This window comes from Lytechinus variegatus, chromosome 2, assembly GCF_018143015.1.
Source record: "Lytechinus variegatus isolate NC3 chromosome 2, Lvar_3.0, whole genome shotgun sequence".
In the NCBI taxonomy this organism is placed as follows: domain Eukaryota; kingdom Metazoa; phylum Echinodermata; class Echinoidea; order Temnopleuroida; family Toxopneustidae; genus Lytechinus; species Lytechinus variegatus.
Window position 1 is genome coordinate 45,359,513 of NC_054741.1, and position 17,316 is coordinate 45,376,828.

Consider the following 17,316-nt stretch of genomic DNA (forward strand, 5'->3'; position numbering starts at 1 on the left):
TCCTTTTATAAAATAACTAACTTTATTTCTTAAAACACACACACACACAAAAACAGCATCTCCATACTTTGTTCATGTATTAGAAACATAATGGTCCAAATTCACAAGGGTGGTTTTGAAAATCATCGGTTGAACCCATGGCTTATGCAGATTTCCAGTATCAATTACGCTTATTTACCACGTATATTAAACAAATGTCCTATGCTGATGCATGCTTTTGTCACAGTGCACTTTCACAAAAGCACGCATCAGCATTTTTTTTTTATATATATATGCAATAAATGAAACGTAATTTATACAGGAAATCTGTCATGGGTTCAACCAATGGTTTTTAAAACAACCTTTTGGGTCAATGTCTTTTTCAACCTGTTTCTCTTACTCTACCATAAATTTCTTTCTACATGAAATTTGCACAATCTCCTATAAAATGGAGAGAATCACACTGAATCTTCAAGAGAATGATGAATGTATGAATATACATCATAGATCTAGAATATATTTTGAAAAAATTTGTGTTTTAGATGGTGATGTTGCCGGCTGTCCATAGCTGTGGTTGATCGGATCAATCGCAACTTTTTGTAAGACAGGGCCCTGAAGATCACAGTCAATGACAGAGTCTAATGTTGAATATGACATTTCAAATCCTGTCAAACAAAAATATCAATTTAGGGGTAATTGCAGAAAGCTATTAATAATTCATTTTTTGTTGTTGTTTATGTACAGTTTTCAATATTGTTATGATATACTTTATTTTTCATCTTTGTATCTAATTATTGTTAAAGCCAAAGGAATCCAAATTTCTTTGTATGCGTACATTGACAAATAAAAGAATCAACAGAGCTTCCAATGGTGTATATTTTTATGGCAGTGATTGCACACCTGTGCTCGATTCCTCCAACTATTCATATCATTAGAGCCCAATTCTGCATTAACCCTAGATCTACAGCAGGGGAGGGGGGGGCAGCTTTTGCCCCTTAACATTACTAGTATTTTGTGATATATCTGCAACGCAATAAGACCACATAGAACTTTTCATGAGTTTTTTCCTTCAAGCCTTGCACAATATTAAAGACCAAATTCGTGACACGGGTACAAGGTTCTGAAGTTATGCAACATTTCGTAAACTTGTGAATGTCAGACCCAAAATTGCTCCAAAATGTGATTTTAAGTTCAAATCCAATGATGATAAGCTATTGATTTCATGTTATATAATGTTAAATGGTGCTGCTGATGATTTTCATAAAAAATAAAGAAATATGTGAGAAATACACAAAAATACATAAGAAAACAAGGTGGTTCGTTAACGAGTCTTGACTGATTTCGCGATCAATAAAATATGCAATATGATCTTTTGACCCCTAGATGACCCATCAATATAAACGCACATTACCCAAGGATCATTTGTACAAAGTGTAATCACAATTGATGCAGAAATAAAGAAATGAGAGCAAGTTGAACAAAAAATTTCAAAAAAGGATGGACATGACCTTATGTCATTTGACCTCTAGATGACCACCGACCCCATCATCCTCAACAACACACATGTGGTATTACCCAAGGATCATATGTACCTACTGTAAATGGGAGCAAGTTGAAAAAAAAAACTTTACATTTTGCAACAGACTAACAGACTAAATGAAGAGTGATCACTAGGTCCATGTCAAACTTTGTTCAGGAGAGTCAAAAATTGATAACACCATCTTTTCAATATACATTTGATGAGAATCCTAAAGAGTGCCCAGACCAAAATTCAGCAGCTTTGGAGCAATATACCCTAAAATGACTGGGATATTTGAGATGTATTGAAGACCCTTCTGATCTTGGCCGTCGTTTGCGCAATTCAGTCGAATATTGGCATGCACATTCTTTACCACATAAACTACAAGCCAGTATAAAAAAAAATTCTGAACATAATCTTTTATTTATTTACTATGAATGAAATATGCAATTTTTTTATGAACATTATTTGCATATTTAAAACCCAATTTCACTTCAAATTCTCATTTGTTTTCTCAGATGTCATCTTTGTAATCATATTTAAAGGCTTCCACAAATACAAATTTGCGAAAGCAAAATTTTTACTTATGCATTGCTTTGTTTTTAGAATTTCTTATGTATTTCTTTGTTTTTATCTTTTGTTTTTCATTGATTCTTTTCAATAGAAATTATTATAGACCAATAAACAACTAAATTAAACTCTAAATTCATTAAGCAGACCAATTAGAATGAAAAATAATCACTTTTTTATGAATTTCATCTCGTACAGACTTACTACACAAGGTACAAAAATTTTCGGTATGACATTGCCTCATAAACAGTCATGTGGCATCGCGACACTATACCCGTACATCACAAATATGGTCTCAAAAGTTGTGCGAGACTTTAAAGAAAAATGTCATAAAATTTAGCGTTATGGATATATCATGCAAAGCGTTGAGGGCGGCAAAATGCCCCCCCACCACCCCCCCCCCGTCCTTTTAGTGTTAAGTATTGTATAAGTATTACTAAGATTGTGATTTTATGCATTATGATAATCAAAAATCAATTTGAAAATGTGGGACATCACGCTATGTGGGACATGCATGCCAATTTTTACCGTGATCAATGACCAAGAAGAGGGGGGGAGCAAAAACAGCCTCTACACCCCCCCCCCCCCCCGGCCTATGCAATTTCAAAATAACCCAGGCTATATAGGGTTAACAAATAACTTCATGGCTGTAGATACTATAAACTGTACTATCTTGTTTATTTGGGTACCATGACACATATGTTTGCGATGGATGGCAAATATGAAAGAACACTCGCTGTTTGGTTTCTGGCTGGTGTAGCATGCAATAATAACTGAGCATTGCAATTCAGCCATTGATTGCAAATAAATATGCTAGGATCAATCAAAGACTTGATATCATTTCCTTTAACTGTAAGAGCTCTTCAAAGCATTAGCAAAATGGCTGACATCTTTTATTATTCTCTTGTCTTTAATTCTGCAATGATCCATCTCTCTAGTTAATTAACCAATGAAATCACTTATGAAAGTACTACAAAATTAGTCTTATATAGCTTGAGCATGATTCTGTTATCACATGCTACAACACTCCTATATACCCTCTGATCTTACAAAAATCTTAAAATATGCAACAGTAGTTTACATCATGCTACAAATGGAGGAATTGAATGTATATATCACACTGAACCAAAGGGAAGGTGTTAAAAAAACCTGCAGATAGAGATAGAGAAGCTGAAAAGAGATATCAGAAGCCATTAACAAGATTAAAATGGTCATAATCTTCATGATCATCATGATAATATAAATGAAGAAATCTTTAGGTAAATCCTAATCTCATACATGTAAGTCATACCATTCGAATCAAAATAACCTGTCTTCTTCATGTCACATTTCATGTTCATAATATATGTCAAGTAGTGTATCAAAAATGATATATGAAGATCTGATTCATGTGGTCAGTATGATTTGGCTGGATAAGAAGTCCAAGGATGGATATGATAAATGGAGCTCATTGGATGGTCACCTCACTCTTGACCAAATCCTTCTGTCTCTTCAATAGCAAAGGTAAGCTTCTCCGTAAGCTGTTCGTAGCTCTTATATGGTGGCAGGTCAAGACGATTAAAACTGGAAAATGTAACAAATACAAAAGTCCAAGTTTAGTATTTACAAATTCAAATTCAAACATCTTACAATTATGCAAATATACATCTATATTGTAAGTAATAGCAGTGAAGGTACTTGCTCCTAGGGCAAAAAAAATAATAAAACAACAAAATTTTATCAATTTCTTCAAACCCCCCCATATAGGAATAGGATTACAGTCAAGTTTTTTTTTCATTTAAGGAGTTACATTACATTACAATACATTTTATATATACGGTCAGCATAAATATTTCTTAATCTCTCTTTTAGTGTAATCAGCAATGTTTCATTGAAAAAAATCACAACTCTGAAATCAAATGTAACTTGAATCCAAACCAATCATAACAAAAAAATTTACATTTTCCTTTTTCTAAAATTAATTTTTTTCGTAATTCGATCAGATATGTTGGGGCGAAAAAATGGAATTCACTCACAGATATTAGAAACAGCACAACACTTATGATTCAAGGCATTATCAAAGTCATTTTTTTCATTTCTTAAAAAAGAACTCCCTCTGTAAATTTAATTGTATTTATCATCTTTTTCATCTTATCTTCTTTCCTATCTTGTGTGTTTTTGTGTTGTGTGTGGGTGCGTGTTTTTTTTACCTGTTATGACATTTGTGTATTTGTAGGGCCCCAGTTTTGCTTTTTAGGGGTCCTGACCATTATTTGTATTTGATTTAAGACTCTTATGTTATATTTTGTATTAGAATTATGTCATTTCAGTAAATATTTTCATGTTTTCTAATGGTCAATAAATTGAAATAGAATTGAAATCAGAATTAGACATATAGTTGGCCAAAAATCACAAAGGTGGTTTTGAAAACCATGGGTTGAATCCATGGTTTATACAGATTTCATATAGAAATTGTGCTTAATTTAATGCATATATTGAAGGATGTCAAATGCTGATGTGCACTTTTGTCACAGTGCGCCAATCTGATGCCTGTTGCCATGGTCAAGCAAGCTATTTAATTCCTACGTCCACTGTTTTAAAGAGTGGACTCAAGTCCACCTCAGAAAAATGTTAATTTGAATCAATAGAGAAAAATCAGACAAGCACAATGCTGAAAATTTCATCAAAATCTGATGTAAAATAAGAAAGTTATGACATTTCAAACTTTCGCTTATTTTTAACAAAATAGTTATATGAACGAGCCAGTTACATCCAAATGAGAGAGTCGATGATGTCACTCACTTACTATTTCTTTTGCTTTTTATTGTTTGAATTGTACAATATTTCAATTTTTACGAATTTGACGATAGGACCTCCATGCCTGAAGCACAAAATATTAAAATAATGGAATTCCACGTGTTCAGGGAGGAATGAAACTTCATTTCACATGACAATGACAAGAAAATAAAAACATTTCATATTTCATATAATAAAATACAAAAGAAATAGTGAGTGATGTCATCAATTCCTCATTTGCATACTGATCGAGATGTGCATATAACTGTTTTTTTAAATGAAGCAAAACTTTAAAATGCCATAACTTTCTTATTTTACATCCGATTTTGATGAAATTTTCAGTGTTATGCTTGTTGAATTATTCTCTTTTTATTCAAATCAGGTTTTTGTTGGGGTGATTTGTCCTTAAAAAAACAGTGGACTCATGAAAAAAATACCATGGATAACTACAGCAACAGGCAAAATATGGAGCACTGTGACAAAAGTGGACATCAGTATTGGAAATCGCTCAATATAAGCAGTAAATTTTACTATGCACATGTAAGTCTCTGATTGAGACTTCATGTCTCATCGGGAATAATATGAGATCCCGCTGATCATGTGTGTGTAAATTCGTTGGTGCGTGTTGTGATCGAGCGGAAAAGATTTCTCGCAGCATAGAAAAATCCATAGAATTTCGCGGAAATTCTAAAACTTTGGAATAATCAAACTTATTATGAAAGATTTAAAGGATACGCATTCCGCAGGCGTGGCCATGGCAAAGGACAAGGATTCCAACCACCTAGCGGCGGGAATTTTGAGTATGGAGTTGGAAAACGTGAGTCTGGCTGACTATGCTGCGGCGGCCAAGGGAACGACAGGATCGGAGCGCACCCAATGAGTTCCAGCGGCGCAGAAGTCTAGCGACCGCGGCAGCTCGGCTGAACCAAGTCGAAGGATGACATTGGAATGGTGAACAATCGTCTCGACAGACTCAAAGGCTTACTTTGCCAATTTATGGAGGCTCTTCCCGCTAAACAAGATGATATGGCAGGCATGGGACATGCACACCCAGAGCGACATTTTGATTGTGGTCGCAATGAAACAGCCTCCATCGCAAGCCATGCAGAGGGAATTATGGAAGTTGAATATGAGTGCACAAGTGCAGAGTTGGAGTCTTGCATGGACATGACTGAATCACAAAAAGTTCCAGCTTTTGCTGCTAAATTTGCATTAGCATTAGACATTGGGCAACCCCTTGAGGAAGAACTGGCTAACTCGTGGAATTACTTATTGAGCCATCACTTAGAGGAAAAAGTGCTGGATGAGACCAGCAGCAAATATCCATGCCCGTCAAACTACAAAGTCATTGACGCTCCGAAAGTTAATCAGACAATTTGGGACAATTTGTCTGCCTCTGTTCGTACCAAGGATGTCAAACTTCAGAGGGTCCAAAAATCTCTTATGAGGGGCATCTCGGCTTACATCAGTCTTCTTGATCAAAATAACATGTCTTCTGAGCAACAAGATGAGTTGGCATTGTTATGCGATGCTGATTTTGAGATGAATGTCCTCCGCAAAGAACTGATAAAGCCAGTTCTTAACACTAAGTTCACTCATCTTTGTAAGCCCACAAACCCAGTAAACAAAGTACCTATTCGGAGATGATCTGGGCAAGCAGGTGAAAGACTTGCAAGACCAGCATAAAGCGGCAGCTGGAGTTATTAAAAAAGGTTATAAAAAAACAAAACCATCATATAGACCCTATCCAAGCCAAGGGCAAGAACATAGATATAAGGAAGCTGGTTGGACATCGCAGACATCCTCCTCTGACTCACCAGGGGGTGCATCGATACCTTTTTTGGGCCAGCGAACTCAGTGGAGGAGAAGAGTTCCACAGGTCGCTCACAATTTCACACTGACAGCAGCTCGAGAGGGACATCAAGCCCCACAGTTCTGAAAGTCCAGCCAAGGGCAGGGCACGAAGTAGAGAAACTACCTAATTATGACAAGGTACGAAAGACTTCCAATCTACCTAGATCTACCTCTCAATACTCAAGATGATTATTTACCTTCGAGATTTCACTGTACCTATCCACCCCGAGTCTAGAAAATATCTGAGATGGCAGGGAAAATTATGGCAATTTCAAGTATTACCAAATGGGCTTAGCTCAGCACCAAGGCTTTTAACAAAACTGCTTAAACCCTGTCTTTGCATCGCTCAGGGAGAAAGGCCATATTGTAATTGGATATCTAGAAGACACTCTTATTATAGCCAAAACTGCTAAGAAATCAGAGGCAGCAGTTAACCCTAAAAAGACTTGGGGGGGGGGCTGATTCAGCCCCCCTCGACATTTTTCGCGATAAATCTGCCGCTCGAATTTTTTTTGACCGTGTCACTCGCTGACTTTTTACTTTCAAGTATCGCGCAACTTTTGAGACGAAAATTGTGACCCCCAGGCACCGGTTCCGAAATTACGCAACATTTTGTAAGTGCATGCAGATCCAAAATTACTCAAAAAATGTTAATTTGTGTACATATCCAAAGCAAATAGTGTTTTTAGCCAAAATTCATACATGTAAATGTGTCATTATTTTTCCTTTTACTGCTTAAAAATCAATTAATTTTCTCCTGTTTAAGGTCAAAATAAAGTCCCCAACAATTTCCATTGAAAAAACAATAAAAAACCAAATGTCGAAAAACAAAGAAATACATAAGAAATTTAAAAGAAATAAATGTTTTCTTGAAATTTTTGAAAAATAAATTTGATAAGATGCCTATCTAGGGTATGTGCAACAAAAATTAGCATTTTTAATAGGGGCATTAATTTATTAATTAGAGCAAACTTATGATTTTACGCATAAATTTGCATAATTAATGAGCAATGAGATTTTTTACAGAATTTGATATTATAGTCTTGTAGATAATGCCATGTATAAGGCACATGCCAATTTTCTCCGCGATTGCGTGATCAACGGCCAAGATCATAAGGGGGGGGGGCTGAATCAGCCCACAATATGGAGAAAGACAAGATATTGGCCCTTGCAAAGAACAAGGGGCATTTTGATAGGCAAATGATATTATCAAGAGAAAGCATCTATCTAGTGGTGGATATTAAACATTGATTCCCAATTCAACCCCATGCAGAGGTCAAAACCAAATGTGGACATTCATACAGATGCTAGTGGAAAAGGTTGGGGAGCAACAGATCTCTCCTTTGAAACAGGTGGTAGATGGAACAGTGAAGAAATGGCACTGGCCAATCAAAATAAAATTAATGTGCTAAAAAACAATAGCTGTTGGCCACGGGCTGAAAGCCTTTTGCTCAGAGAAAAAGAACATTCCTGTACTGGAAAGAACAAATAATACAACAGCTGTTGCATACTTGAATAATATGGGTGGCACAAAGTCGCCGGAATGTAAAAGAGCAGCCATTAATATTTGGAAGTGGTGTATCAATAATGACATCTGGTTTACAGCTGCTAATTTACCTGGAAGATTGAATATTGAGGCAGATCATATGTCATGGAAATTCTCTGATAGTAAAGAATGGATGTTAAATAAGAGGATATTCCAAAAAAATAGAGAGTTAGCATACCAGAAATCGATTTGTTTGCCTCCCGCCTCAATAAACAGGTTAACAGGTACATTTCTTGGAGGAACCCATGCTGGTTTCGAAAGAATAAAACATTATGTCAGCCAGTCACAGGTACCCTACATCCTTTGAATAATCACTTATCACTTATATGTTGCAGGCTTGGAGAGGACTCTATGCCAAACAAAGCCTCACACAAAGGACAATAAATGTAATAGCAGCTTAATGGAAAGAATCTACCAAGTCACAGTACCAGATGTACACAAGGAAATGGAAAAAGTTTTGTGCCAAGAGACACATCAATTATTCACAAGTCAAAGTTTGTGATGTACTTTCCTTTCTCACATTTATGATGGACAAAGAGAAGGTTGGTTATAGCAGCCTAAATACAGCCAGAAGTGCCCTATGCATGAGGCAGGTATCGACACAGAGTTATTTCTTGCTCACTCTACGAGGGCAGCTTCTACTTCTGCAACACAAAGAAGTGAGGTACTTGTAGGGACAGTGATTTTCCATTTCAGAAAATCTTAAATTCCGTTTGAGCATGTCAGAAAACGGAAATTCTGTTTCCCCATAGACTTTGTGTACATAAAAAATCAACAATTCCGTTTACCCATTCAGTAGCAGTAACAACGCTCGCGCTGGTCAAAATTTGTATCTGCCACTGTACCAACAACGCAGAAGAATCCGCTCTAATCGGATCTACACGGGTACATAAAATATTTTTACCAACATATTTAACATGAATAAATCCTCACCTATCACATATTTAGCATTATTTTACGCATGAATCAAATTTTATCGATAATTTTGGGGGTTTGTTTACATCGTTTAGAGCAGTCAACGATTTTGTTCTATCTGCCATTTTGTATTTGAAGATCGTGCTGTTATCTTCAAACATAGAGGGCAGCAAAAACACGATCTGCATGTAAATGTTTTTTATACGGCCGATCCACCGTAACCCGCCTGTGCGGCCGGGAAGGGCCGGGGGGCGAGGGGTACAATCGAGTATGATGGAGTGAAGAGCAGTCACGATGTGTAGATTGTAGTGATTTTGTAATGGAGTGAGATCGTGTTTTGTGAGGTTTTGTGGCCATTTAATATTCGTATTTTGTTGAGATTTTGGGAGTACTTTTTGTTGCTGTTTTGTGTATTCTGAGGAAAAATATGTTTTCCACGATTTTCCATTTGAATTGCCACTTTCCGTTTCAAAAGGCCATTTCTGTGAATTCTGTCTGTTTTCCGCAATTGCGGAAAATCACTGTCCCTTTACCTGTATCAGGGATTCTGTCTAGGGCAGGTTGGGTGTCAGAGAAGACATTCAAAATATTTTATTGCAAACCTTTGCAGAATACTGGTCAATTTTCACAGGCAGTGTTGAAACATTGACTTCACATAATCTTGAACTACATTTGTACAGGTATATGTAGGCCCATACTTTGGGGTTTTTTTCTTTTGTTGGATGCCTTGATAGGCTTACAGAAGTTTTACTACGTACAAGTCTACAGGGCTTTGAAATCTCATATTATTCCTGATGAGACATGTAGTCTTACGTAGTAAAATAGGAAGATTAAATGAGAACTTACCTGTTTGAAATTTAATCTATATTTTATAGGTAAGTCGTAGAGAAAGGACTACATCCCTCCTCTCCCACCCTGCGACTTACATAGCTTAATTTAAGCAACTTCTCAACATCTTTATCTTCCTACAATTCACCTGTAGCCTTGTACTGCTTTAAAGATTGACACACACGTGATCAGCGGGATTTCATATTATTCCCGATGAGACATGCAGTCTCTTTTCTATGACTTACTTATGAATAAAGATTAAATTTCAAACAGGTAAGTTCTCATTCAATCTTCCTATTAAACATAATTTATACATGAAATCTGCATAAACCATGGGTTAAAAGAGCAGCTTTCAAAACCACCTTTGTGCGTTCAGGCCATAGAGCTTGCATATAAAGCAATAGACCCCATCAGTATTTCCATTTCTTTACATGATAACTTACCATGTATGACTCCTAGGTAGCCAGGTTTCTTTACCAACCTTCTCAATACAGAACTTCTGTGGACCATTGCTCCCTGTTTATCATAAACATAGTACAATGTCAACCGGTGTTAATAGTTCAATATTTATCAGTTATCACTATCCTGCACTTTTAATTCAATAACTTGATTTAAACAAGATACTCTAAATATTAGCAAGGTGGTAACCAGACCTTTCTTGTATCTGTAAAAATTGGAAATGTCTCGATTACTTTTTCTGTTTAACCCTATATAGCCAAGGGGGGGGGGGGGCAAAACAGCCCCCCCCCCCTCAGATCTCAGCCATTGATTTTGCGACCATGATAAAAATGGGCACAAACATCACCCAAGACGTAACCTCCAAAATTCAATTGTCAATTGTACCAAATTTAGTACAATTTATTTTGAATTAATGCATAAGATCATAATTTGCCTTTATATCTTTAAAAATAGCCCCAAAACTGCTGGATTTTAGTCTGGACACTCTTCTTTGGATTATCATCAAACATATATTAACAAATTTTATTGCTTTTTTTTACTTTAAGCTTTGCTCTTTTTTTATGAAAATCATCAGCAACACTATTTCAGCCATAAGTAATATGAAATCTATAGCTTTCAATCAGTAAAAATAAAAATGATACATTAATGAATTTGGGCTACCTATACAGAATTGGCATTGTATTTGTACAGTATTAAATCACATTTTTGAGCAATTTGGGATCTGACGTACAGTGTAACTTTGAAACCACATATCTCCATGTCACAAATTCGGTTTTAAAAGTTGCATGAAAAGGTCATGAAACGCCATGGCGTGATCTTTTCGCATTAAATATTTATCATGAATAATGTTAAGGGGGAAGGGTTGTTTCTGGCCGATATTGCACAATATTGTATTTCTTTGTTAAACACTACTACTATGTATTTTTGTCATCATCTTCTCATAATTATGTTCAAGATGTATGTTTTTGTGGAATGTGAAACAATAAATCAAATAAAAAATCAAAGAGTATGGAATCTACCAAGATATAGAGTACTGAATTGTGATGTCATCAATTTTCCAATTGTGCATTTCAGCATGTTTGATACCTTATTATGGTAGAGCATGATAAAATACCTCCACATCTCAAATTTGGTGGGAATCAGTCCATGAGGGCCTCAGATATGACATCATGAATATATAATTAGCCCCATTGAAATCAATATATTATTGGCCTGGTTCTAAATGTTAGGTACCTGACCAATAATGACATTGACTTCAATGGGTCTATTATGTATTCACGAGGTCATACCTGAGGCCCTCATGGAGTATAAAAAAACACTTATATGCTAACTGCTAACAAATATCTATAAAAAATATTGCCGAAATATAATTAATTTCTAATGTATTTTATCGTTTATTCAATTATGTCTTTCTCTGTTGTTTTTTCAAACCTTTGTTTATTGTTTTTTTCAAATGAACTTTGTCGGGGAATCTTTTGCAATCATCAATAGCATAAAATAAATCCATTTAAACCAACAAAAGTATAAATAATCATACATTTATGATTTTTGGTCGAAAAACACAATTTACATTGACTTTGAACACGGAATTAAGTTTGTGACCAATTTGGGGTCTGACATGCACTTACAAAATGAATTTGGTCTCAAAAGATGTGCAAGACTTGAAATGAAAAAGTCAGTGAGCGACCCAGTCAAAAAGTTTTGTGTGACGACATAGTGACGAAATTTGTTGAGGGAGGTCAAATTGACCCCCCCCCATTAAATAAGGGTTAATAACAGAGCATGTTAATTCCTTTATTCAAAGACAGAGAAAATGTTCTGCAAGCAAAACAATGAGCTAAAAACCATTACCATAAAAGTCCCTCTCATCCAGCCACTCTGGATGAGAATGAGTATGGAATTGTCTAAGGTATGTAAGGATAACTGCAATTAAGTTGGACACCATAAAATGTGATGAAGCTTCTGCTATCAAACATAATCAGTATCATTAGGACTAGACTTACCCATAAGCTCTGTGAAACCACCGACGGGTAGACGACATGTTCCAGTGACAAACTGAAGTAGACGGGCCCTCTTCTCATTGTCCATCTCCCTGACAGCCCTCCAGAACCACTGCACCTGTTTACTCTCCCTCGTATAGTGACGATAGATGGTGTTCCTATACCAGTCATCTACATCAAACTCTTGCATTCCACACAGCATCAGCTATATAATAGATGGAAGCAGGGGGGGGGGAGGTTATCATTAGATATGACTTGTACCTGCCTACAACTAATAGGCCAAGAACAGACGTAAACTGGGTTTTAAAAGAAACTGATCAAACTTTTCAAGGGCATTGCACAAATTCTACTCCGTCAAAAAGAAGGACATTTTTACACAGCCTAGCTTCAATAATCTTTACTAGGAAAGCACATGTCATTAATTAACCTTATCTAGGCCGGGGGGGGGGCTTGGAGACCCCCCTCAACGAATCGCGCAATATTTTCGCCATGCGAAATTTTTTGACCGCGCCGCTCGCTGACTTTTTACTTTCAAGTCTTGCGCAACTTTTGAGACCAACTTTGCGTCATCCGGGTACGTGGTTCCGAAATTACGCAACATTATGTAAGTGCATGTCAGACCGAAAATTGCTCAAAAACGTGATTTCGTGTACAAAGTCAATGCAAATTGTGTTTTCAACCAAAATTCATACATGTATGATTATTTTTAGTTTTGCTGGTCTAAATATATTTATTTTATGCTTTTTATGATCACAGAAGAGTCCCCATCAAATTTCATTGAAAAAACATTGAAAAACAAAAGGTCAAAAAACAAAGAAATACATAAGAAATTGCAAAAAACAATATAATACATAAGAAAATGATTTGATATCGCAATTTTTTTCATGTACACTTGCTAAGAACACCACAAAGAGTTTCTATACCACAAATAAGTACATTTGGAACTTTATTTAGGGAGTTAGAGGAAAAAGTATGATTTCGCATACTAATTATGCATAAATTAGCATAATCACTTATTAGCAATTCGCATGACAAAAGTTACCATTCAATCTTGTAGATTATGTCCCAGGCAACCCGCGTGCCAATTTTCGGCGCGATTGCGCAGTGGGGGCCTGGGAGGCCCCCCCCCCCCCCCCCGGCCATATGAACTCCCAAAATACCCCGGCCTAGATAGGGTTAAGACAAGATAGATACTATTTATTCATTTTATTTGTATTCTTATATATTGAATTTACATTATTCTGTCAGTTATATTTCAGACCAAGTAAAAAATTTGGTGAATAAATCGTTGCTGTTACATGTAGTCATTATGACCTCTTTGGAGGGAAAAGCCAATTCATGCTACCACAAGACATTCAAAACAAAAACTGAAGAAGAAAACCTATGAATTTGCAGAATGAATCAGCTGTATTTCCCTTTAAAATTGCCCAATAGGCAATATTAGATGTAGGAAATGAAAAATAAGGATCAAGTTATTACCTCAAGCTCCCTTTCATCAAAGTACTGTAGCCACTGGAGAGGAACAACCTCGTTCATACCCTCTAAGAAAGCCTTGGTTTGCTCCTCAATTCCTCGATTAAATCGGAACTGAGTCATCAAACTAAAAAAAGACAGGATGTGAGAAGCAAGTTTCATACAGCTGTCAATTTAATCTTTATTTGATTTTATCAGTCTTAAAGGTAGGAACATGATAAGCTTGAAACCCAAAGGCCAATACACAGAAAGGATATTCAAATCATAGGTAAATTCTTACCTCCCTATTGTACATCTCCCATATGAGTGGTAGACAAAACTTGCCATTGAGCTAGATTCTCATCTCATGTAGGTTTTCAAAAAAATTCAAGAGTAGTCTTAAACTACTTTTGTGAATTGTGGCCAATAATTGCCAATTATTTCAAATGAAATGATCCCCCAGTACTTGAAACATAGACCGACCAACGTACATGTATGTTGAACAGACTCAACAAAGGATACATTCATTACGCTGGGTGGGAAAAGATGAAAACACTAATAACAATTCTCATGACAATACCACAAGCTCCATGCTCTAAAATTACTAATGAATTTGCTTGTGATAACCCTTTACTATAGCAGCTCATAAAAGGTAGTTGAACTTGACATGTAGACTTATCATATAATTTGGAGTGAGTCATAAGATTAAAATCAGGAAGAGAAGGAGATCGCATACAGCAATAAACCCAATCTCTAAAGCGATCTTTTCGATCTGAAAGTTCTAATAATGAATTCATCCATGCTCCGATTGGAAATGATTCTGCATGACAAATATTCCCTTTTGATATTACAGGCTACACCTCTTAATCCTTGTTACCGGTAAATGAAATGGAGTATTCGTAAGTGATATTAAGCCACAGAAATATATAGTGAGTTGCTGGAGTGTCGATTTGCAATACACTCGTGTCTGGTCAAAAGGTCAAAATTTTGCTCGCTTGTTTCATTTGCAGTTTTTAAAATAAATTTCAGTAAATTCAAAATGAATATCACTTTTGGTTCGTTCAATGTTTCACCTTTTATCCATTGCTTGTACTTGCCTTTCTTCAGTTCTTTTTTCCTTGTTATATAAATCGTAAAATATATATTGAAATGGCTTGGTCTTGGCAATGGCCTTGGGTTACCAAGCCTTGGCTTTGACCTTGGGTATTGAAGCCTTGGCCTGGGCCATGAGGGTTTGGGCCTTGACAACAACACTGGTGTGTATGATATGTGTTCCTTTGCAGTAATGAATATCTAATACATTAAATCAGTTGTCAATCCACCTTACTTAGTACTTGGGAGGATAAAATTTGAATAAACATATTTCCATGCAATAATACAAAAAAGAACAAGAGGGATATTAGATCATTAGTTTGCTCATTGAATAGTCACAAATATAGGCATCAAACTTTTTCACCGAAAAAAAGCAAATCTATAAATTGTCAAAACTTTGTTATCCCTTGTCCGATTACAATGAAAATTTCAGTGTTTTGTTTGTCTGAGCTGTCAATCAAAATCAGAAAGAAACAAGAGTGTCGAGCACATAATACGCCCGCTAGTAACATGGAAAATGGAGTTATTGGTCAAGCAAGAAAAGAATTAAATGATTTTTATCCTTTTGAGTTTACTCGAATGTGATATGATCCAATACAACTCCATGCCCTTTCCTCATATTAAACATATATGCATTTGACTTACTGTATATATTCCTCTTTATTCTCCTCTGTTACATCAATATCCTTGCCACCTTCTTTCAAGTCCACTGTCTCTACTTTGCCAAGAATCTCAAAGTCTGCAACAAAGGTCATCTCCATGTCAAGCTCATCTATATTATTGTCCCTGTAATAAAAAAAATCATATTATATAAATAGATTGCATTAATTAATGCATTTTCATTTCAAGATTGTCTAAAAGAAAATATATCAGTTTATAAACAAATATGGCTGAAAATGAAGATATAAAACATATTTTGAACAATTATGATTTAGATGAAAATTATATTGTCAGAAAGCTTCAAATGCTGATTATGTCCTGAAATTTTCAGCCCACTTCATGCTCAAGAAATTATTTTATGGAAAACTGAAAAAAAAAATAACATTGTGCTTATTTCTATTTTGGTAAGACCAGACAAAACATTTCATTTACAATCATTTAAGTACATCCACTAATGTATCAACCAGAGTTTTAGGACATACACAATCTTAAAATGAAGTAATAAAATGGAATAATTGCCAACATTTTGTAGGAAATAAAGGAACTCTAAAGAGAGTCTTTAAATATATTTCATGATAAAACAAAAGCATAGCTACATTATTGCTTACTTGATCCAGACTAATGAATTATAGAATTCTGGGTCTATACTCTCTAGGTCTCTGAGTGTTAGAGGTTTGTTGAGCATTCTTTTGTAGAATGGCATAGTGAATCCACTGTAGATGAATTTCCCATGGTATAATGCCTGAAAACAAATAGAAAGACAAGACATGAGTAATAAACTTTGGTATAGATCTTAAAGCAGAAGATTAACTTGCGATTAAAAACAAAGTTCAAATGCATTTACTTATTATAACCTGAATGAGATATTTGGGAGACAAGATACAAACACATATTTTGTCTGTCTAATTGATAAACACGGCACAAATTATGTCACAATGGCTCGGACAGGGCTCAGCTAAATGACAAGTGACCACAATATCCATACACACTTCCCCGCCAGAAAAAGTGCAATTTTCCCATTGCCCCTATGTAAACAATTTGAAGTCCATTATATCTATATCCCCAGTGCAGCCGCCAGCTCAGATGATTAATTGAGGGACTGATCATGGAAATTAATGTTTGTAGACAAATATGGCAGCCTCCAACAGCAATAGGTTTGCTTCTCTCAATGAACATCATTTCAATCAGTTTCTCAAGGAGAAGAACTCGGAAAATACAAGGAAATCGACAAAGAGAAGCATTGGATTATTCCAGGCTTACCTCTTTGAGTTTGCTCTCGAAAATATTCTATTAAAGTTTTATGTCGACGTAAGGAAACCTGACAGACTTTTAGTAGACAGTCTCATTGTGTAATATTTATAAGGGATAAGATCGGCACGAAACATAAGTCTTGCCTGATTTCGCAATCAATAAAATATGCAATATGATCGCTTGACCCCTTGATGACCTTTGACCTTATCATCCTCAAGAACACACATGTGGTATTACCCAAAGATCATTTGTACCGAGTCTAAACACAATTGACGCAGTTTGCGATCTATTGCACTGCCGGCTCCCTTGCTTATGTGTGCAATAGTCGACTGTTGCACTGGTGGCTCTTTTGCTGGAGCGAGCAATAGTCAACTATTGCAGATGTCATGTGTTGGCGTGCTATAGCTGATTCCTCT

The 17,316-nt window shown here is 35.8% G+C and overlaps 2 protein-coding genes across 2 annotated transcripts in view; one reads left to right on the forward strand and one right to left on the reverse strand.

Annotated features, from left to right (window-relative positions):
- Nucleotides 1–1,954: 1,954 nt before the first annotated feature.
- LOC121408140 (E3 ubiquitin-protein ligase Su(dx)-like) overlaps nt 1,955–17,316 on the reverse strand; it is a 92,781-nt gene continuing 77,419 nt past the window's right edge. The window contains exons 16-21 of the mRNA XM_041599468.1: nt 16,258–16,391; nt 15,635–15,775; nt 13,925–14,045; nt 12,449–12,650; nt 10,430–10,502; nt 1,955–3,631 (exon numbers count right to left, since the gene is read on the reverse strand). Of these exons, the coding sequence (XP_041455402.1) occupies nt 3,532–3,631; nt 10,430–10,502; nt 12,449–12,650; nt 13,925–14,045; nt 15,635–15,775; nt 16,258–16,391 (771 nt within the window). The 3' untranslated portion in view covers nt 1,955–3,531. The remainder of the gene's footprint in view (nt 3,632–10,429; nt 10,503–12,448; nt 12,651–13,924; nt 14,046–15,634; nt 15,776–16,257; nt 16,392–17,316) is intronic.
- LOC121408142 lies at nt 5,615–6,891 on the forward strand. Its single transcript, XM_041599469.1, has one exon. The coding sequence runs from the start codon at nt 5,792–5,794 to the stop codon at nt 6,488–6,490; it is 699 nt and encodes a 232-aa protein (XP_041455403.1). The 5' UTR covers nt 5,615–5,791; the 3' UTR covers nt 6,491–6,891.